Here is a 27,535-nt window from a genome sequence, read left to right as displayed (position 1 = left end):
CTAGTATGAAGGAAGAGCTGGCTGACTTTTGAGTTCTTACCCCTTGTGTTCGTGGAGAAGTCTGAAAACTGCACAGCACTCTGGTTGCAGGCCCCTCACCTTGAGAGCTTTCATAAGGCAGTCTTGCAAGCTCATTCCATTCCGCACATTGACCTACAAACAAAGGATCACCTTTAGAACCAACACAGGCTGCACAAGCACATCCCTTGGAAAGGTGAATACAGAAATAAATACAGAAATAAATGTAAGGGTATATGTAGAAGATTTTATGACAGCATTGCTTGTACAGTTGATCCTTCAACAACATGGCTCTCAACTGCACAGGTCCACTTACACGTGGATTTTTTTCAATAGGAAATACTACAGTACTACATGATTTGTGGTTTGTTGAATCCGAGGATATGGAACAGCAGATACAGAGCACACATACCAAGGGATGACTGTTAAGTTATACTCGGATTTTCAAGTGCACACAGGGTTGGCGCCCGTAATCCCCTTAGTTGTTCAAGGGTCAACAATAATGGCAAACACACACACAGAGGAAGTACCCAGAATGTCCAGCAATAGGTAAGTGCTTGAATAAAGTACAGAACATCTGTACGTGTCACACGGTGCTGCTAATATATTACTTATAATGACTCGTCAGAGGGTGTTCATATTAACTGGGGAAAGTATTTTTCAGAAAAATACAAAGAGTAAGATTATTTAAAGGGTGGGGAACCTATATATGTTTATATATGTTATATGAGTGTGAAAAGATACTCAGCTGTTACCCCTATGAGAAAGTGGTTGGGAGAGAGAAATGATCAACTTTCCCTTTCTACATCTCTAATTTGTTTGACTCAATGAAATGTTCATGCAAGCATAAATATCCGCCAGAAAGGAAAATAAGCCAACCCAACCTATAAACAAACATGAGTTCTTCTGATCAAAACTTTGTATTTCAACCTATTTTCATCAAAATGGCTGATATTCCTAACAAAAATTCCATCTCACATGCACTTCACACTAGGGAGGGCAAGCAGGAAGTGGAGGAAATAAACCCTCTGCCCTGCTGTCAGGACAAACATCACTGCTAGTTTAAATAAATCTGCACACCCATTCCAGACAGCCTTAGCAGTATACGCCCCTTCACATCCCCCTGTACCCAATCCTCAAAAACTCAGCAGGCACTCAGAAGCCTAACAGAGGGACGTCCCTGGTGGTCCAGTGGAAAAGAATCCGCCTTCCAATGCAGGGGACGCGGGTTTGATCCCCGGTCAGGTAACTAGGATCCCACATGCCGCGTGGCAACTAAGCCCGCGCGCCGCAACTACTGAGCTCATGCACCTCAACTAGAGAGCCTGCGTCCTGCAAACTACAGAGCCCACGGGCTCGGGAAGCCACGCGCCCTGGAGCCTGTGCGCCACAACTAGAGAAGAGAAAACACTGCACCCCACAACTAGAGAGAGAAGCCTGCGTGCCGCAACGAAGAGCCCACACACTGCAACGAGAGATCCTGCATGCCTTAGGACTTCCCTGGTGGTGCAGTGGTTAAGAATCCACATGCCAATGCAGGGGATAAAGGATCGATCCCTGGTCCAGGAAGATCCCACATGCCGCAGAGCAACTAAGCCCACGAGGCACAACTACTGAGCCGGCGTGCCTAGAGCCCGTGCTCCACAACAAGAGAAGCCACCGTAACGAGAAGCCCACACACTGCGACGAAGGGTAGCCCCCGCTCACCACAGCTAGAGAAAGCCCGCATGCGGCAACAAAGACCCAACGCAGCCACAAATAATTAATTAAAAAATAAAAAACATAAAAAGATCCTGCATGCCTCAGTGAAGATCCCACATGCCACAACTAAGACCCGATGCAGCCAAAAATAAACTAAATAAATAAATAAATCTTTAAAAAAAAAAAGCCTAACATAAAGTGTGAGTGCCAGGGTGCTAATAATGGCAACTATATAAAAATTTCACCGAAGCTCTTAAGCATTTCAATAAAAGCCCTATACATTTTGTTTTTAAAGCCAATAAAGTTAATCAAAAGTAAGGCAACTAGACAGTATGGGCTGCAGAGAGAGCAGAATGTAGATTAGCAGTGCTTGCAAACTGCCCAAAGTAGAGTCCTTCCACTGGGTGAAAGTGTGACAGCTGACAGTGGCCAACCCAGCCCCTTCCCAGACGGAAGTGAGTGATGTGTGTACTTATTTTAAAGGTTTAAAATATTTTTAAATATTCATTTACAGTGTTTCACAAGTTTATTTTAAAGGTTTCTTGAAGCAGTGATACCCTTAGAAATATCCCACTAACTTCCAGCTTCCAGACACAAAACAACAAAGTAAAGGGAGAGAGAATGATCTGAACTATGAATACACCAAAAATAAGGACAATGAAAAGTAAATCAACACACACATTAATAGAATCATGACCTGTATCAAACACTGTGCAGTAGTACTTTGAAAACCGTAAAGTGATATCTGTGCTATTTAATCTTCATTAAAAGTCACAGCTCCAAGAGCTAAACAGTTCTTTAAATATCTTCTAATCCAGTGGGGTTCCCAAATGTGGCTGATATTACAATCATCTGAGGAGCCTGTGAAAATATTTTCCTGGCCTGCCCCCTCTAACACATCCATCTGATTCAGTCATCTTGAATGAAGCTCAGGAATCTGTATTTTAAACTGCTTCTCGGGTGATTCCAGTGGTAATTAATGGGCCTCAGCTATGATCCAATCACTCATCCAATAATAATTAACAGCAGCAGTTAGTCAAAGAGAAACATGTTTACAAAACAAATGACAAGAAAAATTCAAAAAACAAGCAACTACTAATTATTCTAAAATTATTTAAATCAGACGTAGATCCTCTCTATCACTCTTCTCTCTACAACTCCCCATGGACACAGGTTGTAATCAGCTAAATCTGACTAATCTCTGGAGCCCACTAAGTGATTATGATAGTCATTCTGGGCTCCAGCAGTGAAGCAACCTGGGGATGATTAGAAACAGCTGCCTGGCCATGCTGGTCAGCAAGTGACTCCTTCCTCCTTCAATGCTCCCCTGAAGCTGGGTGCCTAGTGAAAGAAGGTGGTTCTTCCAGAGACACACAGTCCATCTCTGGTCAAAGAAACAGAAGAAACTAACTTTCTCTGACAGAACCTTCTCAAAAGCTGTCGGAGAAGTCAAGCTTCCAAATCAGTCATCCCCAACCACCAGCTGTGCTCAAATGAAGGCTGTCAAGTATACACAAATGCCGGACTTCCCTGGTGACGCAGTGTTTAAGAATCCACCCGCCCATGCAGGGGACACGGGTTCGAGCCCTGGTCCAGGAAGATCCCACATGCCGTGGAGCAACTAAGCCCGTGTGCCACAACTACTGAGCCTGCACTCTAGAGCCCACGAGCCACAACTACTGAGCCCACACGCCATAACTACTGAAGCCCACACGCTCTAGAACCCATGTGCCACAACTACTGAGCCCGTGTACTGCAACTACTGAAGCCCACGTGCCTAGAGCCCGTGCTCTGCAACGAGAAGCCCCCACTCGCCACAACTAGAGAAAACCCATGCACAGCAACGAAGAACCAACACAGCCAAAAATAAAAATTTAAAAATTTTTTAAAAAAGGATACACAGATATAGAAAACACTCAGAAATAATCATAACTGCCATTTTACTTATGAACATGTAGTCAGCATGAGCCTCATTTCATAAAGGTCAGGAAACAGAGGCTAAAAATATTATGTAATTTGTTTAGATGATACAGCTTATAAAAGGCAATACAGGGATTTAAATTTGGGCCTTGTTGTCTTAAAGGCCCATACACTTAATTATTACGCCAAACTAAGTTTCCCACTCTTCCAGGCAAACTGGTAGATGGGGCTGGAGAAAATAGTGGCAGTAATGCCCAGAAGCAGCACCAGATGATCTTCAGCTTCCCATCACATTCAGACTTCCCACCTGGGCTCTCCACTTAAGGTAAGAAAGAAAATTACTGAGAAATAATGGGTAAAAATCACTTTGCAAATGAAAGACTACTGTTGAAAGATAAGGGGATTATTATTACTATTTATTTTGCCAGCCATTAAACTTTCATTTGTAGGAAAGGGAACAAAAATAAATTTACTCACACTTTAAAATGCCTTTGAGTTTTGCCTTCAGTTCAAAATGTACCTAAATGTACAACACTATAACCGGAAGGCTCTTTAGGGTCACAAAAGAAGTGTAAAGGAAGTTTTAGTAAAGTGGAGAAGTTGAACTGTTAGAAACAAACTGAGAAAATTTGGACTATACTTGCCAACCTTGGAACCTTGCCTCGCCTAGGTACACAGAATAAACAAAATGCACTGCTTTTACACAAAAAACAGAGGGTGGGAAAGGAGGAGGTGTGGACGTTTTGAAGGAAGGTTTTCACAAATGTCCCAGGCCAAGCAAAATTAGCACAACTTCACTTTTCAGTTTCAACCAGGTGTTTTTTTTTCCCCCCTCCCAGGATAGTAAGAAATTTTTTGAGCAGTAATTTCTTAGAAAAGTTGAGATTTTGTGTCAGAAACTATGCAGGAATAACTGGCTAGTTTAGTGCCCTTGGAAAACAGCTGTGATTTTTAAGCTACCTCCAGCTTTGCCACAAGTCCTAGGAAATTTACCAAAATAATTTTTTTCTAGGTAATTTTATTTCCTTCAATATACCTGTAATACCAAAAAATTTTTAAATGAACAGTTTGCTTTAGTATCAGAACAAAACAATTTTTTAATCACCAGAAATGTCTAAGGGAATTTTTCAAAGAACCCTTTGAAATACATCCCCATAAGAATGTACTATTTTCACCTCACACCAGTGAGAATGGCCATCATCAAAAAATCTACAAACAATAAATGCTGGAGAGGGCGTGGAGAAAAGGGAACCCTCCTACACTGTTGGGGGGAATAAAATTAGTACAGCCACTATGGAGAACAGTATGGAGATTACTTTAAAAACTAGAAATAGAGCTACCCTATGATCCAGCAATCCCACTCCTGGGCATATATCTGAAGAAAACCGCAATTCAAAAAGATACATGCACCCCAATGTTCATTGCAGAACTATTTACAATAGTCAGGACATAAAAGCAACCTAAATGTCCAACAGCAGAGGAATGGATAAAGAAAATGTGGTACATATATACAATGGAATATTACTCAGCCATAACAAAGAACGAAATAATGCCATTTGCCGCAACGTTGATGGACCTAGAGATTATCACATTGAGTGAAGTCAGACAGAGAAAGATAAATATCATATGATATTGCTTATATGTGGAATCTAAAAAAAGGGTACAGGGCTTCCCTGGTGACGCAGTGGTTGAGAGTCCACCTGCTGATGCAGGAGACACGGGTTCGTGCCCCAGTCCGGGAAGATCCCACATGCCGCGGAGCGGCTGGGCCCGTAAGCCATGGCCGCTGAGCCTGCACGTCGGGAGCCTGTGCTCCACAACGGGAGAGGCCACAACAGTGAGAGGCCTGTGTACCGCAAAAAAAAAAAAATAATAAATAAGAGTGTACTATCTGTTTAGAGGAAATGTCAGTAAAGAAGACATTTCAGGCAAGACAAACAACAGAATGAAGGCCAAGAGCTGGGATAAAGCAAGGGGTGTGAAAAGAACATAAAGCAATAAAATCTGCAACTGGAAAGCCAATTAACAAAGACCCTAAGTGGAATCCTATTACACTGCTGGTGGGAATGTAAATTACTGCACACACTATGGAAAAGAGTATGGAGGTTCCTTAAAAAACTAAAACTAGGGACTTCCCTGGTGGTGCAGTGGTTAAAGAATCCACCTGCCAATGCAGGGGACATGGGTTTGAGCCCTGGTCCAGGAAGATCCCACATGCTGCGGAGCAACTAAGCCCATACACCACAACTACTAAGCTCTAGAGCCCTTGAGCCAGAACTACTGAGCCCGCACACCACAACTACTGAAGCTCGCGTGCCCTAGAGCCCACACTCCACAACATTAGAAGCCACTGCAATGACAAGACCACACACTGCAAACGAAGAGTAGTCTTCGCTCGCCACAACTAGAAAAACAAAGCCTGCATGCAGCAACAAAGACCCAACATGGCCAAAAATAAAAAAATAAATAAATTTATTAAAAACACAAACAAAACTAATACTAGAGTTACCATATGATCCAGCAATCCCACTCCTGGGCATCTATCCAGAAAAGATGAAAACTCTAATTCGAAAAGATACATGCACCCCAGTTGACAGCAGCACTATTTACAATAGGCAAGACATGGAAACAACCCCAATGCCCACCAATGGAATATTACTCAGCCATAAAAAAGAAATGAAATATTGCCACTGAAGAGTACCATACTGGGATTTCCCTGGTGGTCCCATGGTTAAGACACCGAGCTCCCAATGCAAGGGGCCCGGGTTCAATTCCCGGTCAGGGAACTAGACCCCGCATGTCGCAACTAAAGATCCCGTGTGCCGCAACTAAGACCCAGCACAGCCAAATAAATAAATACTTAAAAAAAAAAAAAAAAAAGAATACCATACCAAGTGAAGTCAGACAGAAAAAACAAATATTATATGATTATCACTTAAATGTGGAATCTAGAATACAGATGAACCTATACACAAAATCAAAATAGACTCACAGTCATAGAAAACAAACTTACTGTTACCAAAGGGGAAAGGTGGGATAAATTAGGAGTATGGGATTAAAAGACACAAACTACTATACATAAAATAGATAAGCAACAAGGATTTACTGTATAACACAAAGAACTGTTCAGTATCTTGTAATAACCTATAATGGAAAAAATCTGAAATTTTATATATATATATATATATCGGAATCACTTTATACCTGAAACTAACACAATATCATAAATCAACTATACCTCAATTAAAAACAAAAAAACAGGTACAACTACAAAACACTGAAATAAAATTTTAAAATAAAGACTCAAGGTGACAGTGAAGATTTTGCCTGCCTATAAGATGGGCAACATGATCCATAACGTTTTCTATAGGGTGATGGACAACTACATTTTCTGAGAGGAATGTTCACGTACCACTGTTCTTTGCTTGTTTGGCAAAAAAACACGGATAGTGTTGCTTGTCTTAGAAGGGTCCGTAAGTTTGCCATCATCTGATGCCCGACGCTGATAGCCAAACTGCTGAACTATTGTAGGGGAGATGCAGCTGGGGCCATCAAACACAGCGTCTTTGAATCCAAAACCATTGCTGATCGTCTTCCAGGCCCCCTGTATGTGCTCCATTGATGCAGCTTACACAATACTTAAACCTGGTAAAAATAAATAGACAAATAATTAGAATTCCTGAATAAAAGTAATTAACAATACAATATACAGAGTAATTGTGAAAACAGTAGTATGTGGGCTTTCTTGTAGGTGACATCTTCTGCTTAAATAAATTACTCAGAAAACTTCTATTTTAGTGTATTTCCATAGAATATTTCATAGACAACTCAAAAATTAACAAAATGGGGATTAGAGATCTAAAGACTCATCAAGGGTTATACCACCCGTTAAAAGCCAACCTGGAACTATAAGCCCAGGTCTCTTGACTTCTTATTCTAATATTGGGTGGGCCAAAAGGTTCGTTCGTTTTTTTCCATAAGATGGCTCTAGTAGCACTTAGTTGTCTTTAACTTCATTTGAAACAATTTTGTTAGATTGTATGTGACAGCTGTCATATCAGCGTGCATTTAAAACTAGACATCAGGGGCTTCCCTGGTGGCGCAATGGCTGAGAGGTCCGCCTGCCAACGCAGGGGACACAGGTTCGTGCCCCGGTCCGGGAAGATCCCACATGCCGTGGAGCGGCTGGGCCCGTGAGCCATGGCCGCTGAACCTGCGCGTCTGAAGCCTGTGCTCAGCAACGGGAGAGGCCACAACAGTGAGAGGCCCACGTATCGCAAAAAATAAATAAAAATAAAAAAAATAAAACAAGACATCAAAATTGGTGAATTTTTGTGTAGCCATTTTAATATTGAAGATGGAAGGAAAAGAGCAACATTTTTGGCATATTATGCTTTATTATTTCAAAAAAGGTAAAAATGCAACTGAAATGCCAAAAAAAGATTTGTGCAGTATATGGAGAAGGTGCTGTTACTGATCAGACGTGTCAAAAGCGATTTGTGAAGTTCCGTGCTGGAGATTTCTCACTGGACGATGCTCCACAGTCGGGCAGACCAGTTGAAGTTGACAGTGATCAAATCGAGACAGTAATTGAGATCAACGTTATACTACGTGGGAAATGGCCGACATACTCAAAATATCCAAATCAAGCACTGAAAATCATTTGCACCAGCTTGGTTATGTTCATCGATTTGATGTTTGGGTTCCACACAAGTTGAGCGAACAAAACCTTCTTGACTATATTTCCGCATGCAATTCTCTACTTAAACGTAATGAAAATGTTCCATTTTTGTTGCTGTTGTTGTTTTTGTTTTTTGCAGTATGCGGGCCGCCGTGGCCTCTCCCGCTGCAGAGCGCAGGCTCATCGGCCATGGCTCACGGGCCCAGCCGCTCCGCGGCACGTGGGATCCTCCCGGACCGGGGCACGAACCCGTGTCCCCTGCATCAGCAGGTGGACTCCCAACCACTGCGCCACCAGGGAAGCCCAAACGTTCCGTTTTTAAAACAAATTGCGACAGGCAATGAAAAGTGGATACTGTACAATAACACAGAATGAAAGAGATTGCGGGGCAAGTGAAATGAACCACCACCAACCACACCAAAGGCTGGTCTTCATCCAAAGAAGGTGATGTTGTGTATGTGGTGGGATTGGAAGGGAGTTCTCTATCATGAGCTCCTTCTGGAAAACCAAACGATTAATTCCAACAAGTACTGCTCCCAATTAGACCAACTGAAACCAGCACTCGACAAAAAGCGTCCAGAATTAGTCAACAGAAAACGCATAATCTTCCATCAGGATAACGCAAGACTGCATGTTTCTTTGATGACCAGGCAAAAACTGTCACCTCTTGGCTGGGAAGTTCTGATTCATGCGCTGTATTCACCAGACATTGCACCTTCAGATTTCCATTTATTTAGGTCTTTACAAAATTCTCTTAATGGAAAAAATTTCAATTCCCTGAAAGACTGTAAAAGGCACCTGGAACAGTTCTTTGCTCAAAAATATAAAGAGTTTTGGGAAGATGCAATTATGAAGTTGCCTGAAAAATTGGCAGACGGTAGCTGAACAAAAGGGGGAATATGCCGCTCAATAAAGTTCTTGGTGAAAATGAAAAATATGTCTTTTACTTTTACTTAAAAACCGAAAGCACTTTTTGGTCAACCCAATACTTTTTCAATTCCACTTCTCTCCTTTTGTTACTGTATATTAAGTATGAGCAACTATACTTGAGTATGAATAACAATTAGTACTATGAGAAATTAAAAAAAAAAAGTGTAAGCCATAACTTTCTGCCTTTGAAGAAGGAAAAGAAACTAGTATTCTAGGATGTGTGTTAGACACTTAATATATAATCTCATTTAATCTGTGTAAGGACCCCAAAAGATTTTAAATCCCTTCCTCCAACCACCCTTTATTTTTTAAACAAATAAGGCACAGAAAAACCATGCTACTTGCCCAAGAACACCCAGGTGATAGGTAAAATAACCAGATTCTGTATCTGTTTGTATTTAAAAGTACACGAACTTTCCAACATAACATTCGGAGTTCAGTTTTAGTGCAGAAACAAACCTTATAAACCAAAGCAAGGAGAGACAGCTACCTAACAAAAAATAATCAAATGTTTTAATTGGTCAACAAGAAAACTGCAATGAAAGTCCATAGACAGTCACACAATGACAATAAGTCAGATACTCTGCAGTAAGGACGTGCAATGCCCTGACGCTGACTGGGAATCAGCAACCATGCATAAGTGAGAGATATTTATTTCCTCCTGTAGAAAACAGTGAGGTTGACAGGGAATCCCATCCTTCCCAAGCCTTACTCCTTCAGAAACTTGTTTTATCTTATTATTAGCATTATTAGCAATAGTTACCTTTTACTAGGTGCCTACTATTATGAAACAGTATATGCTGCATACATCCCACTCATATTACCCAACCTGATCCTTAGAGGATACTCTAGGTAGGAATTACATCCCCATTTTTATAGTTGAGCTTTAGCGGGCAGAGGAGGGATTCAGAATTGAGCAGCTCTATCTGACTCCAAAGCCCTTAACCTTCTCATATATAACAGTGACACTTGAAATCATTTAGTCAGAGCTAAAATGGCCTAGAGTTAATCCAAACGTCTTGTTCTTAACCAGCAGTTTCTGTCTGAATACCCACTATGTACTATGCTCTTTCTCACATCACATGCCTGAAGCAAAAGGGGACAACACATATTAACTATTCTTAGCTGACAGCTGAGAAAACTAGAAAAGTTTAGAGACTTAAGATCACTACCTGGCATTACTCTCACAGTCTTGGCTCAACTTTTTTGGAGGAGAATATGGTAAGAAACTATTAAAGTTTTGAAATGTTCTTAAAGACTGATCTGGTAATTCAATATCACTCTAGGAATGTATCCTACAGAAGTATAAGGCAAGTGTATATATATGTATAAACATCTTCATTAGAGCATTGTTCATATCCTTAAAAAATTGGGGAGAACACCAAATACTTAACAATAGGGAATTAAACAAATCATGCTAATTCCCACGTGATAAGTAAAGTAGATCTGTAGGTGCAAAGGTGGAAAAAGCTACCCAAGACAAAACAAAAAATGACAAATGTAGTTTGAACCTCTTTCATACTAATCTAGAAAGAGGGAGGGAAATCTAGAATCATAAAGAAGTGAGAGGGGGGCTTCCCTGGTGGTGCAGCGGTTAGGAATCCGCCTGCCAATGCACGGGACATGGGTTTGAGCCCTGGTCCGGGAAGATCCCACATGCCGCGGAGCAACTAAGCCCGTGTGCCACAACTACTGAAGCCTACACGCCTAGAGCCTGTGCTCCACAACAAGCAAAGCCACCGCAATGAGAAGCCCGTGCACCGCAACGAAGAGTAGCCCCCGCTCGCTGCAACTAGAGAAAAGCCTGCGCACAGCAATGAAGACCCAACGCAGCCAAAAATTAAAAAATAAGTAAAATAAATACATTTTTTAAAAAAGTAACACAAACCTATTTAAAAAATAAAAATAAATAAAGAAGTGAGAAAATATAGAATAATAAAGTACCAATATTTCAGCAAGATGATTAAGGAATTTTAACTTTTTATATATCTTTTTGCTTTTTTATTTTACTATTTGCTACAAACATCTATAAGCCTATTTTATTTATGCAAGGGGGAGGGGCAGGACAAAATCCTACAGCCTTCAAGTGGCAGGGCCATGACGCACTGCCTCCCATTTCTGGCACCTCTACCCAAGCCCCAACACACTCCTAACTCTAAAAGCTAAACTTCTTTCTGAACATGTCAAGCTTCACACCTCAGCACTTCTGAACTTCCTGTTCCCTTCATCTAGAAGGCGAAAACCTCCAAAAACAAGCAAGTTGGCTTTTTCACATCATTAAGGTCTTCACTTAAAAGATCCCTTTAGAGACACCTTCTCTCTCCAACCTAGTCAGAAGACCGCACTCCCCTACCGCCATCAAATAACCTTTATTTTCTTCATGCCACTTACCACTAATGTTAACTGTCTACAGATTTTGGTCAGTACCTCCCACCCCCTTTCTGCTCCATGCCAAGCTTGCCAGTACCTCCTGCCAATCTTGTTCACTACTGTATTCTTAGCCCTTAATACAGTACCTGGAACACAAGCACTCAAATATTTATTAAATGAATTCAGCTAGGAGCCAGAATAATGCTGCAAAAAATATAATTTTTTTAATAGAAAAGACCTGTCAAGAAGTAGTAAATGTGAATTAAATCTCCAGTTGGTAGTACGCCTTTAAAAAATACCTTTTATTCAGCAAAAGACAAACTGCAATAAATTGCATTCTGTATTTAATTGTGAGGGAAGACTGTATTACAATCTATTGGTTAAAGAACCCACTTACAAGACTTAACTGTAGACTAAGTCCAAGATCATAGTTATTTTATGACAAATTCTAAGTTTTGTAGGCACTTGGAAAATAACAGTGCTGGTGCGTAGTAGAGAACATACTACAATAACTGTTCATAAAAACTGATAAAATAAATGCAAATCCAGCTTAATTCTCAAGTTTTTGATTATCATTCATAATTTTTAATTTTCCATGTCTATATCAAGACCACTTACAGGCTGAGAAGCACACGAAGGTAGTGCCTCCCAACCTTTTTCATTTCCCTCGTAGAAAATGATGGATCCGATTTGTAAGGTATGCCTACATAAGCAGACAAGCCCAGAAAGGCCAAGGCCCCTACCAGTTGCCCCAGGACTGACCTGTTTATCATAGGAAGCTCTAAGGCAAGGTACTCTGTTATCAATTAACAAGAAAGGGTACACATCTAAAAACAAGAAAGAAGCATCTTCTAAAAACCATACAGCAGGACTTCCCTGGTAGCACAGTGGTTAAGAATCCGCCCACCAATGCAGGGGTCACGGGTTTGATCCCTGCTCCAGGAAGATCCCACATGCCACGGACCAACTGGGCCCGTGTGCCACAACTACTGGGCCTGTGCTCTAGAGCCCATGAGCCGCAACTACTGAAGCCCGCGCACCTAGAGCCTGTGCTCCACAACAAGAGAAGCCACCACAATGAGAAGCACATGCACCACAACGAAGAGTAGCCCCCACTCGCCTCAACTAGAGAAAGCCCACACGCAGGAACGAAGACCCAACACAGCCAAAAATAAATAAATAAAGAGAGGAAATTGTTCATGTTCAGAGCAATTTTTAAAAAAAGATAACTTCGGTAACAAAAAGTTATATGGAATCTAATTTTAAAAGCTCATTTCTGTCCAATGATTAAAAAGTAATCTTTTTAAAATAACTTCACATATACAAAACAGTAGCTTTATTATGACAAAACTTCGCTGACCTTAAACACTTACATGTTTATAGTTATATATGGTGAGACAGCCTGAGAATTTGTATTCAACAGACGACACATTTACCTTTTACCAGAAAGGACACAGCATGTTCATAATTTCACTTATTATGATAGCGAAATTCTATAAATTTAGGAAGTCTGCAATTTACTTAACATGAATTCTTCTAGCCTATTCTAGAATAGGATATTCTAAAACACTCTAGAATAGGCTAGGCTCAACTGGTTTTCAAGCTGCTTCCTTCTGCATTCAGCCCTCCTCTCCTCCAACCACCCCCATTACAGAGCACCTCAGAAATCAAAAAGCCTAGATCCTACTCTACTTTGCTTCCTCCACTACTCTTCCATTAAACATTTGCCACAAAGGGCTTAACCCCAGATTCAGTCTCTGAAAGACACCAGGGGATGGATATCTTATGACAGAAAACGGGACAACTCATTAATTGCTAGATATCTTAGCTTTCTGTAGTCACACACTCAACATTTGTCAATCATGAGTAGATCAAAATTTCTCTAAATTTATTTTTTTTAGCACAATTTCTGAAGCTGGCAGGTTCCATAGGTTCACCAAAGTTTCCCTTTTATTGACTTCATGCTTCATTCTGTCACACAGGAGTTTGAAGATACATTCACTTTAGCCATGTAATTCATGATTTTTTACAGTTTGAACTTTTTTCAAAGCTACATCTTTCTATACCAAAATGTCAGTTTTTATTATCATAGTTCACCTCTCATAATCATTCAACCTCATTTATTCTCTACATGAATATTCCTTTTTAGAAAGTTAGAGAATGATACCTTTTCTACATCTAAGTTAAAAAGTGGTTTATAAATTCTAAATAGTACTGAGTTTGGGAGCAAACAAAATAACCAAAATAGAAAGACACATAGCCCTGAATTATGCAGCAAGGGGACTCAAGGAAGAGTCAAAGACCAAACCCCTGAATCTTGAGGTCCATTTCAGTTGCCTTCTTTGGGCCCTTTTGGTTGGTGCAGTAGTGCTCCACCTTAGAAAGTTTTGCTTTCTGCAGTTTCAGTTACCAGTGGTCAACCATGGTCTGAAAATACTACATGGAAAATTCCAGAATGAACAATTCCTAAGTTTTAAATTGCATGCTTTTCTAAGCTTTTTGATTTCTAAGTCGTGTCATGAAAACTCACACCAACCCGCTCCCTCCTGCCTGGGATGTAAATCACCCCTTTGTCCAGCATATCCACACAGTACTCTACCTGCCCTTTAGTCATTTAGCAGCCTTCTGGGTTATCAGATGGGCTCTCAGTATGGCAGTACGTGTGTTTAAGCAGCCCTTATTTTACTTAACAATGACCCAAAAGTGCAAGAGTAGTGATGCTGGAAATTCGGATATTCTCATACTGTGCCTAATTTATAAATTGAACTTTATCATAGGTATATATGTATAGGATAAAATAGCACAGAGTTCAGTACTATCTGCAGTTTCAGACATCCACTGGGGGGGTCTTGGAAAGTATCCCTCACAGATAAGGAGGAACTACCATATAACTAAAAGAGCACCCAATATGTTTCGAACAAGGACAGAATAAGTACCTTCTTAATAGCCAGCTTCTTCAAGGAAGACTTCAAAAACTCAAGTCTCTTTCTTTCCTAGACTGTAACTCAGCACTTTTTCAAGCTGTAGAGAATGACCCATAAGTGTTCAGAAAATCATTTTGGTGAGTCATGACCAGCTTTCTTAAAAAATAAGGCAGAGCACAATATATCCACATAGTACAGGTAAGTACTATTTTGAGAAAACTTTAATTCAGGTACACACACATTATAAAATGTATTCCTTAGTGTGGAACACTACTAAGTTTGAAAGCAATTCGTGTAATTCTAAAGCCCAGAATTCCTACCAGAGCTTCCACTGATTTCCCAAATGCATTTATCCACACAAAAAACATCTTCTTGCACTGAATGATAAATTTTTTTAAGGATCCATCTAGTCTTAAATTGTCTTTCTTAGCTCTACCAGTGAACTCTCTTCATGTGTGTGCTAATTCCACCTTACGTTACATTTTAAAATAGTCATTTCTGACGATCCAAAACCTATGGGATGCAGCAAAAGCAGTTCTAAGAGGAAAGTTTTTAGCAATACAAGCCTACCTCAAGAAACAAGAAGAATCTCAAATAAACAATCTAATCTTACACCTAAAGGAGCTAGAGAAAGAAGAAGAAACAAAACCCAAAGTTAGTAGAAGGAAAGAAATCATAAAGATCAGAGCAGAAATAAATGAAATAGAAACAAAGAAAATAACAGCAAAGATCAATAAAACTAAAAGCTGGTTCTTTGAAAAGGTAAACAAAATTGAAAAACCATTAGCCAGACTCATCAAGAAAAAGAGGAAGGGCTTCCCTGGTGGCGCAGTGGTTGAGAATCCGCCTGCTGATGCAGGGGACATGGGTTTGTGCCCCAGTCCGGGAAGATCCCACATGCCGTGGAGCGGCTGGGCCCGTGAGCCATGGCCGCTGAGCCGGCGCGTCCAGAGCCTGTGCTCCACAACAGGAGAGGCCACAACAGTGAGAGGCCCGCGTATCGCAAAAAAAAAAAAAAAAAAAAAAAGAGGGAGAGGACTCAGATCAATAAAATTAGAAATGAAAAAGGAGAAGTTACAACAGACACCACAGAAATACAAAGCATCCTAAGGGACTACTACGAGCAACTCTATGCCAATAAAATGGACAACCTAGAAGAAATGGACAAATTCTTAGAAAGGTATAACCTTCCAAGTCTGAACCAAGAAGAAACAGAAAATATGAAGAGAACCATCACAAGTAATGAAATTGAAACTGTGATTAAAAACCTTCGAACAAACAGAAGTCCAGGACCAGATGGCTTCACAGGTGAATTCTATCAAACACTTATGGAAGAGCTAACACCCATCCTTCTCAAACTCTTCCAAAAAACTGCAGAGGAAGGAACATTCCCAAACTCATTCTATGAGGCCACCATCACCCTGATACTAAAACCAGACAAAGATACTACAAAAAAAGAAAATTCCAGACCAATATCACTAATGAATACAGATGCAAAAATCCTCAACAAAATACTAGCAAACAGAATCCAACAACACATTAAAAGGATCATATACCACGATCAAGTGGGATTTATCCCAGGGATGCAAGGATTCTTCATCATATGCAAATCAATCAATATGATACACCATATTAACAAATGGAAGAAGAAAAACCATCTTCTTGGTTTTACATGAGGTTTACATGATCATCTCCATAGATGCAGAAAAAGCTTTCGACAAAATTCAACACCCATTTATGATAAAAACTCTCCAGAAAGTGGGCAAAGAGGGAACCTACCTCAACATAATAAAGGCCATATACGACAAACCCACAGCAAACATCGTTCTCAATGGTGAAAAACTGAAAGCATTTCCTCTAAGATCAGGAACAAGACAAGGATGTCCACTCTCACCACTATTATTCAACATAGTTTTGGAAGTCCTAGCCACGGCAATCAGAGAAGAAAAAGAAATAAAAGGAATACACATTGGAAAAGAAAATATAAGACCGTCACTGTTTGCAGATGACGTGATACTATACACAGAGAATCCTAAAGATGCCGCCAGAAAACTACTAGAGCTAATCAATGAATTTGGCAAAGTTGCAGGATACAAAATTAATGCACAGAAATCTCTTGCATTCTTATACACTAATGATGAAAAATCTGAAAGAGAAATTAAGGAAACACTCCCATTTACCATTGCAACAAGAAGAATAAAATACCTAGGAATAAACCTACCTAGGGAGACAAAAGACCTGTATGCAGAAAACCATAAGACACTGATGAAAGAAATTAAAGATGATACAAACAGATTCAGAGATATACCATGTTATTGGATTGGAAGAATCAAATTGTGAAAATGACTATACTACCCAAAGCAATCTACAGATTCATTACAATCCCTATCAAATTACCAATGGCATTTTTTTACACAACTAGAACAAAAAATCTTAGAATTTGTATGGAGACACAAAAGACCCCAACTAGCCAAAGTAGTCTTGAGGGGAAAAAACGGAGCTGGAGGAATCAGACTCCCTGACTTCAGACTATATACTACAAAGCTACAGTAATCAAGACAATATGGTACTGGCACAAAAACAGGAATATAGATCAATGGAACAGGATAGAAAGCCCAGAGATAAACCCACACACCTATGCTCAACTAATCTATGACAAAGGAGGCAAGGATATACAATGGAGAAAAGACAGTCTCTTCAATAAGTGGTGCTGGGAAAACTGGACAGCTACATGTAAAAGAATGAAATTAGAACACGCCCTAACACTATACACAAAAATAAACTCAAAATAGATTTGAGACCTAAATGTAAAACCGGACACTATAAAACTCTTAGAGGAAAACATAGGAAGAACACTCTGACATAAATCACAGCAAGATCTTTTTTGATCCACCTCCTAGAGTAATGGAAATAAAACCAAAAATAAACAAATGGGACCTAATGAAACTTCAAAGCTTTTGTACAGCAAAGGAAAACATAAACAAGACAAAAAGACAACCCTCAGAATGGGAGAAAATATTTGCAAACAAATCAACAAAGGATTAATCTCCCAAATATATAAACAGCTCATGCAGCTCAATATTTAAAAAAAAAAAACAACCCAATCAAAAAATGGGCAGAAGACCTAAACAGACATTTCTCCAAAGAAGACATACAGATGGTCAAGAAGCACATGAAAAGCTGCTCAACATCACTAATTATTAGAGAAATGCAAACCAAAACTACAATGAGCTATCACCTCACACCTGTTAGAATGGGCATCATCAGAAAATCGACAAACAACAAATGCTGGAGAGGGTGTGGAGAAAAGGGAACCCCCTTGCACTGTTGGTGGGAATGTAAATTGATACAGTCACTATGGAGAACAGTATGAAGGTTCCTTAAAAAACTAAAAATAGAATTACCATATGACCCAGCAATCCCACTACTAGGCATATACCCAGAAAAAGCATAATTCAAAAAGACACATGCACCCCAATGTTCATTGCAGCACTATTTACAAAAGCCAGGTCACAGAAACAACCTATATGCCCATCGACAGATGAATAGATAAAGAAGATGTGGTACATATATACAATGAACTATTACTCGGCCATAAAAAGGAATGAAATTGGGTCATTTGTAGACACGTGGATGAATCTAGAGACTGTCATACAGAGTGAAGTAACTCAGAAAGAGAAAAACAAATACCGTGTATTAACGCATGCACGTGGAACCTAGAAAAATGGTACTGATGAACCAGTCTGCAGGGCAGAAACTGAGACACAGATGTAGAGAACAAACGTATAGGCACCAAGGGGGGAAAGTGGCGGGGTGGGGGGGTTTGAACTAAGAGATCAGGATTGACATGTATACACTAATATGTATAAAATGGATAACTAATGAGAACCTGCTGTATAAAAAAATAAAATTCAAAAAAAAGAAATAAAAATACAAGATTAATATAAAAAAATAGTCATTTCTGCTACTTCATGTGATTCTTCCACTTTTCACATATTGCACTGCCAAGTAGACTCAAAAAACCTCAGTATACTAAGTTTTCATTCTTTCCTCAGGTACCATTAGTTATTCTGTGACTTTATTTATCATTCAAATTTACTGTGAAGATATCTACTTTAATGGATTCACTGACAGTAACCTGAGACCATTCTCTAATGCTTATTAGGTTACATGGTTCACTAACTTTTAAATATGACATTTTTAAGGCACAGAACTTATATACCCATGGTTCTCACACTATGACATCTCATTTACTAAATTATTTTACCCTATGTAGAAGTTTCAGCATTTTGTTCTCTCTCAAAATAGCCATTCCTCTTTACCTTTTCATTTATCACTTCTTATAATGATCTTTATTGCTGTAAGGTCTTGTTTCCTGTTCTTTTCTGCTTTTAAAAGAAAATACCAAATAAGAGTGTGATGTTACATCTATTTCACTGAACTTAATGTAGATTCCACTCCCAATTTAAACCCTTCTCCAAAGTGCACACAACAAAGATTATACTCACTCACAGTCTTGTAACTTTCTTTTTAACCTTCTCTTCTTGATCTTCAGAGATCCAGTCTCTGTATAGCATGAGAACCTTCAAAGGTACAAAGTAGGTTTCTGGAAGTCTTCTTTTGAGGGGAGCCCCTGAGTAGAATTCTATACACCTCTATTGAGGCTTTGAGTCCTCTGTGATGTTCTTCAGGTAAAATTTTCCCCATAAAGCCTCCCTTCTTTGCTCCCTTATTCATAAAGAATTTACCACTCCCTCCTGTTTTTTATGTTATTCACATGTATATTAATAGCCCTTCCCACCCTGAACTGTAATTATTTATTTACATGTCTGCCTCCCTACCTGACTATAAGCTCCTTGAGGATAGAGTACATGCATGCTTCTTTGTTCTCCTTTGTTTCCCCAGAACTTAGCAGGACATGTGACTCACAGTAGCTATTCAACCAAGACTTCAAAACCAATGTGATGGTAGTTGCAGAATCCATAATACATTAAATTTATGTAAATTATTAAGGAAAATGGCTATTTTAATATGTAATATAAAATTATAAACAGAAGCAAGCATTCATGAAAAACACAAATACTAACAAAAACTAGCTATCTGAACAATAACAATAGTGGTTTGCTCTGTTTTGACATCTGCCAAAACTCACTAGGAAACAAGATATAGTCACCAAATAATTAATTTCTTAAAATTCTGTACCAACTAAATAGTAAAAATGATAGTAATATTAACTAACAGCTACTGAGTTCTTGACATTTCAGTATGTACAATACTACTGAGTAGATACTACAGTATATATTATTGAATTTTTCACATATCATTATGTTAGTATCAGTTCTTTAAACATAGTATCTCATTTAAGCCTCCCAAGAACTCTATGAAAGATACTATTATCCTGATTTTGGAGATGAGGAAACTGAAGACCACAAACGTTAAATAAAATTATCCAAGATTACACAGTAAGCTAGAGAGCCAAGATTACTGACAGAATATCTAAGGTCAAAAGTACTCACAAGTTTTACCAGAGCTTTATCACACCATCATTCTTTATTCTTAAGGCAGATAAGATCAGTGCAGTTGTGAGACAGGCTGTTGCTCAGATGAGGTGCCAGATTTCAACCTTGTGGCTGCCTGCTCTAGCTTCCTGCTACTGGCTCTTTCCTTCCACTCTGGTCATTTGTTTTTATTACACTTTTATTTAAGATGATATAATTAAATTTGGGCAGGGGAACAGAGGAGAAAAGTTATCCATAGCCTTATTCATCCTAACAAAACATTTTTTTGATATCATCTTCTAATATTAGAAGCACAATACATGGACATCTGCTCAAAATATACTTCCACCTTCTATTAGCTGTGTGGCCTTTTGCCAAATTGCTTAACTTCCCCCACACCAATTTTCTCACTCAATCTCTCATGCAATAAACATTACTGAGCAACTATTATGTACCAGTCACTGCTTTACTCTAGATGCTTGGGTTAATTCAGTGAATTAGAGACAAAGACCCCTGATCTCAGGAGAAGCATAACTTCCAGTGGAGGACACACAATGAAGTGAATTATATAACATGACAGTGGATGATAAGTGCTGGGGGAAAGGAGACAAGTTGCAATTTACATAATGAGGTCAGAGTAGGCCTCATTGAGGAGGTAAGAGCTGAGATCACAAGTCAGTGAGTTTGACTTGCAAGTAGCTGGGGGGGACAGTCAAGGCAGAAGGATCAGCCAGTGAAAACCCTAAAGCAGGAGTGTCCTGTGTACAAGGAATAGCAAAGAGATCACGGAGTTCAGTGAAGTGAGAGGACAGCTGGGGGAGGAGGAACAATGTGGTTAACATACTGTTTTGCAGGTCACCGCTGTAAGGACTCTGCCTTTTACTGAGTGAAATGGGAAGCCACTGAAAAGTTCTGAGCAGAGGAGACACACAATCTGCCTAAGGTCTTAAAAGGCCTAGTCCAGCTGCTATATTGCAAATAAACTACGTAGGCAGTAAACACACAATTATGGAGTTCAAAAGATGTCTGCGCTGAAGGATTAACTGTAAAAAGGGATAATAATACTCACTGAGTTGTCATGAAAATTGTTCAACAATGTTTGTAAAGTATTTAGCACTGTGCCTGACACTGATATTGTTATAGCTTCTGCCTCAGACAAGGACACTCAGCATAGGAAATGAGAGGGTAGAAAATGAGCCTATGCCTCAATGAGCCTCGTACACAGCATCAGCCTAAAAGAAAGGGATTCTAAATCACATGAAGGGGACAGTCCTGCTAGCTGAGCCATGGACCTTTTGCTATTTAGCAATGGTGTCTTTGGGGCTAATTGTGGCCTTAATCCTTGTCCATATGTGTACATGTGCACAACTGCAGTCTAAATCCACATCCTATGTTATACATTATTCTCCTTCCAATTTTAAATATTTCAGTTATTTGTCTAATCATATACCCCATTGTGTTGGATGTAATTCATCCTTAACCTACTTTTTAATATCTTTATATTAGAGTATAATTGCTTTACAATGTTGTGTTAGTTTCTGCTGTACAACAAAGTCAATCAGTTATATGTAAACATATATCCCCATATCCCCTCCCTCTTGAGCCTCTCTCCCACCCTCCCTACGCACCCCTCTAGGTCGTCACAAAGCATCAAGCTGATCTCCCTGTGCTACGCAGCAGCTTCCCAGTAGCCATACATTTTACATTTGGTAGTGTATATATGTTGATGCTACTCTCTCACTTCGTCCCAGCTTACCCTTCCCCGTCCCCGTGTCCTCAAGTCCATTCTCTACGTCTGTGTCTTTATTCCTGCCCTGCCACTAGGTTCATCAGTACGATTTTTTTAGATTCCATATATGTACGTTACCATATAGTATTTGCTTTTCTCTTTCTGACTTCACTCTGTATGACAGATTCTAGGTCCATCCACCTCACTACAAACAACTCAATTTTGTTCCTTTTATTCCATTGTATATATGCATCCTTAACCTATTTTTAAGTCACATATTTTTTCAGATTTAAAAATCTCTGAAATCAGAACACATCTTAAAAACAATGCTGTGGCTTCCCTGGTGGCGCAGTGGTTGGGGGTCCGCCTGCCGATGCAGGGGACGCGGGTTCGTGTCCCGGTCCGGGAGGATCCCACGTGCCGCAGAGCGGCTGGGCCTATGAGCCATGGCCGGTGGGCCTGCGCGTCTGGAACCTGTGCTTTGCAATGGGAGAGGCCACAACAGTGAGGGGCCCGCGTACCGCAAAAAAAAAAAAAAAAAACAAACAATGCTGTGCCTTATTTATCCTAACAGAGAACCTTAAATGAACACCTCAGATATACAGGTATTTTGCTTAGCAACTAGGTGTGAGATTACTGGGTCAAAAGATAAGAATTACGGATGAGTGCTGCTACTGTCATGTTTTCAATATTTTAAAATTGGTCTGGGGTGAATTTTTGTTTTTAAGATAAGCTTATTTGCTGAAGCAACTGGCTGCTATTTATTTTCTCTGATCTTTTTTTTTTTTGAGGCGGGGGAGTAAGGTAAGTTTAACCAGGAAAAGGAAGGTTGTGTTGTTTCATTTTCTTAGAACTGACAAAGGTTTCTAAAAGTTTAGAGAGGGTAAAGATACTGACTGATAAAGGCAACACCAGTGGGTGTAACTTTAAGAATTTCACATTAGGTCAGCTTTCCAACAGCAGGTTAGGTGTTAAGTGAGATTATTTTGTGTTTTTTTTATACTCTATCGAAGAAAAGTAGAACTCAACAGCCTAATTCCCAAAGAGCTCTCTGAAACCCTTCTAAAAAGGTGCCCGCCTAGGGGCTTCCCTAGTGGCGCAGTGGTTGAGAGTCTGCCTGCCGATGCAGAGGACACGGGTTCTTGCCCAGGTCTGGGAGGATCCCACATGCCGCGGAGCGGCTGGGCCCGTGAGCCATGGCCACTGAGTCTGCACATCCGGAGCCTGTGCCCCGCAACGGGAGAGGCCACAACAGTGAGAGGCCCGCGTACCGCAAAAAAAAAAAAAAGGTGGCCCCGGTCTTTATTCCTGGAAAAGGTAAAAGGGAGGGTCTCTAGACTGGGGGATTTCAGGTACAGTTGAGAGCATGGATGCTATACTGAAAACTATGAATGCTTAAATACGAAGACCAAACAGCCTCTTCCATAGCTGGGCAACCAGGCGCAAAAAAACTGACATTAGTTCCCCTACCTTATAATGAAGCTCAAAGACAGCAAGCCTAACCCAAGCATTCCAATCAGCTGTTTAATACTGTCCTTTTAAAAATAGACTGCCAAGGATTACACGACATTTTAGGAAAGCTTCTAACATGTATGATAGAGACCAAAACACACAGGCAACACACACACACACCTGAATGACTTCAGCTATCATATTAACTGGAATTATCAGAACGTAGTCCATCAAATGCCTATCACATTAAATTTTACAATAATGGGGTAACAGAAAATTCTACTAACTTCTACAGAAAAAAAAAAAAAAATACAAGGGATCGGGAATCAGAATGGCTTCAAATTTCTCAACCCTGCAAGCTAGAAGACATAATGAAGCAAAGTCATCTAAATTCTGAAGGAAAAGTATTTCCAATTTAGAATAATCAGCAAAACTATTGTAGTAGAAAGATATTTTCTGCCATTCATTACCAAAAATATTTTACCCTTCACTATCCCTGTCTCGAGGGATTTTTTACATGAATAAGAGTAAATCAAGAACGAGATGGCATATAGGAAAAAGGGGATCCAACACAAGAAAGAAACTAACAAAATCCCCAAGAGGTCAGTGGAGGGAAATCTCTGGATGATATCTGTGCATCAAGAACAAGAATCCATAATTTTGTGACCCTTTCTAGCAACCTCAAACTATCACCAACAACACTCACCAAGACGATGCCTTTTTCTTTTCTTCACAGACAGAGAGAGGGGAGAGAGGAAAGGGTGGGGTAGAGAAGTGGGGGGAAAGAAGGGATGGAAGGAAACAGCTCACATTTTTAAAGTTTTACATGATCCTGTACTCTCCTTTTTTTAATTGAAGTACAGCTGACTTACAGTGTTGTGTTAATTTCTGCTATACAACAAAGTGATTCAATTATACATATATATACATTCTTTTTTGTATTCTTTTCCATTATGGTTTATCACAGGATATTGATTGAATACAGTTCCCTATGCTATATAATAGGACCTTGTTGTTTATCCATTCTATATATAATAGTTTGCATCTGCTAACCCCAAACTCCCACTCCATCCCTCCCCCACCCCCTTGGCAACCACAGGTCTGTTCTCTGTCTGTGAGTCTGTTTCTGTTTCGTATATAAGTTCATTTGTGTCATATTTTAGATTCCACATATAAGTGATATTATATGGTATTTATCTCTTTCTTACTTCACTTAGTATGATAATCTCTAAGTCCATCCATGTTGCTGCAAATGGCATTATTTCGTTCCTTTTTATTGCTCCACTGTGTGTGTGTGTGTGTGTGTGTGTGTGTGTGTGTGTGTGTGTGTATTTTCTTTACCCACTCATCTGTCGATGGACACTTGGGTTGTTTCCATGTCTTGGCTATTGTGAATAGTGCTGCTATGAACATAGGGGTGCATGTATTTTTTTGAATTATAGTTTTATCCAGATATCTGCCCAGGAGTGGGATTGCTGGATCACATGGCAACTCTATTTTTAGTTTTTTAAGGCACCTCCATACTATTTTCCATAGTGGCTGCATCAACTTACATTCCCACCAACAGTGTAGGAGGGTTCCCTTTTCTCCACACCCTCTCCAGCATTTGTTATTTGCAGACTTTTTAACGATGGCCATTCTGACCGGTGTGAGGTGGTACCTCACTGTAGTTTTGATTTGCATTTCTCTAATAATTAGCGATGTTGAGCATCTTTTCATGTGCCTGCAGGCAGGCCATCTATATGTTTTCTTTGGAGAAATGTCTATTTAGGTCTTTTGCCCATTTTTCAATTGGGTTGTTTGTTTGCTGTTGAGTTGTATGAGATGTTTGTACATTTTGGAAATTAAGCCCTTGTCAGTCGCGTCATTTGCAAATATTTTCTCCCATTCTGTAAGTTATCTTTTCATGTTATTTGTGGTTTCCTTTGCTGTACAAAAGCTTGTAAGTTTGTTTACGTCCCGTTTATTTTTGCTTTTATTTATACTGCCTTGGGAGACTGACCTAAGAAAACATCGGTACACTTTATGACATGATCCTATGCCCCTTTAAACACATTCTCCCTTGTAGAGGAGTTAGTGAGACCTGTGCTGGGTCTTGAGACATTCTGGGTGGTTGATCAACATGAACAGAATAGTCAGTCTAGCAGTATACGGTTTCCCAAAGCATGGGCCATACGTTATTCATGGTTTACAAAAATTATTTTAGAGGATTTGTGGACATGACATAAAATAACATTAAATCAATCAGAAAAAGATTATGATAAGGAAGCATTATCAGTTTGGTATCTTTAATACCTCTATAACACTTCTTAATCTCCCTTTTTAATTAAAAAATATAGTTTTCAAACTCAAAGCCACTACAGACCCTAATATTCAACTACAAATTAATACTGTTTTTATTTTATTAAAATAGCAGCAAAGGAATGTAGTACTATATGTGATTCCTATTCTCCTGGCAGCTTCTTCTGGATTCTTTTTTTTTTTACATCTTTATTGGAGTATAATTGCTTTACAACGGTGTGCTAGTTTCTGCTTTATAACAAAGTGAATCAGTTATACATATACATATGTTCCCATCTCTCTTCCCCCTTGCGTCTCCCTCCCTCCCACCCTCCCTGTGGATTCATTTTGACTGTGTATTTTGGACGTGCTTATAACATAGTTCCCTCCATTTTTGTGCAAAAGAAGTCAACACAAGAGAGTGAGTCACAACCATCCACCCTTGATACATCACTACATTTCCAGCAAAGAAGCTTGCACCTGCTTTGCTCCTGCAATTTAGGATGAGGCTATCACCTAGCCTTTATCTCTATAACTCAACAGCCTCAAACTACTTCACTTTTTTTAAAGTTCCAGAGAATCCCCTGGCAGTCAGTCCAGTGGTTAGGACTCCGCAGTGGGCACAAGTTGGATCCCTGGTAGGGGAACTAAGATCCTGCAAACCTCAGCATGGCCAAAAAAAAAACAGTGAGCTATTTAAGAGAAAATATTAAATAAGCACTACTATAGGTGGTTCTCTGTTCTAGTAAAAGTTAGGAAGATGATACTTGAATGACTGAAGTTGTGAAAAACTAGTCTAGCAGAGACTATACATTCTTTAAATTAATGACCTTGTACTCTGCCATTACTTATCTATCAGGCTTTTAAGCAAGTCTGATCAATAAAACGCTAGTAATCAAATCTAGAGTGTTTCTCAGCCTAATGCTCCTTCTCCCTTCCTCCTAAAGAAACTTTGATTATACTGCACTTCCAGGGGTTTCTTCTGTCTCCAACTGTATCTCCTCTACCTTGTTTATTGGCTTCTAGTCTTCCTCCTGCTCCAACCATGGATGTACCTCAAGGCTTCTATGTTGCTATACTTTCTTAGTATTCCACAGCCTTTCCAACCTGCCTACATACATTGCCTCCATCAATGAAAAGTGTGGTGGACAACTCTATGCTGTCTCCCAATCCCACACTCCTCTTTTGAGAACATCCTTCCTTCACCCATAGGAATAAGCCCTGAGCAGTGATGTTTACATTTTTATATTCATGATCCTGCCCCTTTAGAACCCACTACAACTGAATGGAGCAAGGATCCAAGCTGGGAACTTGATCTGGAATTGAGAGAATATATAAACTCAGAAGGTATAAGAATGTTGGTCCATGGAGGTCCAAAGCAGTAAAAGCAAGTTTGCTGTTAAGACAGCAATATTCTCCAAACTGACCTACAGATTCAATACAAGCCCTAACAGAATAGGCTTCTTTACCAGCTTCTTTGTAGAAACTGACAAGCTAAAATGCATACGGAAATTGACCCTAAAATGCATATGGAAACTCAAGGGAGCCAAAACAGCCAAAATAATCTTAAAAAGAACAAAATTCGAGGACTCATACTTCCCAATTTCAAAACTTATTACACAAAGCTACAGTAATCAAAACAGTGTGGAACGGGCATAAGGATAGACATATAGATCAGCAGAACTGAACTGAGAAGGGTGCCAAACAATTCAGATATCCACATGCAAAAGAATGAAGCTGTACCCCTACTTAAGAGCATATACAAAAATTAACCCAATGGATGAAGACCTAAATAATGTAAGAGCTAAAACCATAAAACTATAAAACACTTAAAAGAAAACAAAGGAGTAAATCTTGATGACCTTGAATTTGGCAGTGGTTTTTAAGATATAACACTAAAAGCACAAGCAACAAAAGAAAAACAGATAGGGACTTCCCTGGTGGTCCAGTGGATAAGACTCCATGCTCCCAGTGCAGGGGACCCAGGTTCGATCCCTGGTCAGGGAACTAGATCACACATGCATGCTGCAAC

The 27,535-nt window shown here is 39.6% G+C and overlaps 1 protein-coding gene across 4 annotated transcripts in view; it reads right to left on the bottom strand.

The window, feature by feature from the left end:
* The window catches only part of RAF1 (Raf-1 proto-oncogene, serine/threonine kinase), a 73,661-nt gene that overhangs the window by 23,264 nt on the left and 22,862 nt on the right, over nt 1-27,535 (bottom strand). For 2 of the 4 annotated variants that reach the window (XM_032647599.1, XM_032647598.1), the window contains exons 2-3: nt 7,052-7,284; nt 41-153 (exon numbers count right to left, since the gene is read on the bottom strand). In XM_032647599.1, coding sequence (XP_032503490.1) covers nt 41-153; nt 7,052-7,258 — 320 coding nt within the window. In that variant the 5' untranslated portion in view covers nt 7,259-7,284. Of the gene's footprint in view, nt 1-40; nt 154-7,051; nt 7,285-27,535 lie in introns of those variants that run through there. The other 2 variants (XM_032647600.1, XM_032647601.1) reach the window with 1 other exon arrangement.

Source organism: Phocoena sinus, chromosome 11, assembly GCF_008692025.1.
Source record: "Phocoena sinus isolate mPhoSin1 chromosome 11, mPhoSin1.pri, whole genome shotgun sequence".
Classification (NCBI taxonomy): Eukaryota; Metazoa; Chordata; class Mammalia; order Artiodactyla; family Phocoenidae; genus Phocoena; species Phocoena sinus.
The sequence above is the reverse complement of the archived record's forward strand: the minus strand, read 5'-3'. Positions and strand labels throughout refer to the sequence as shown.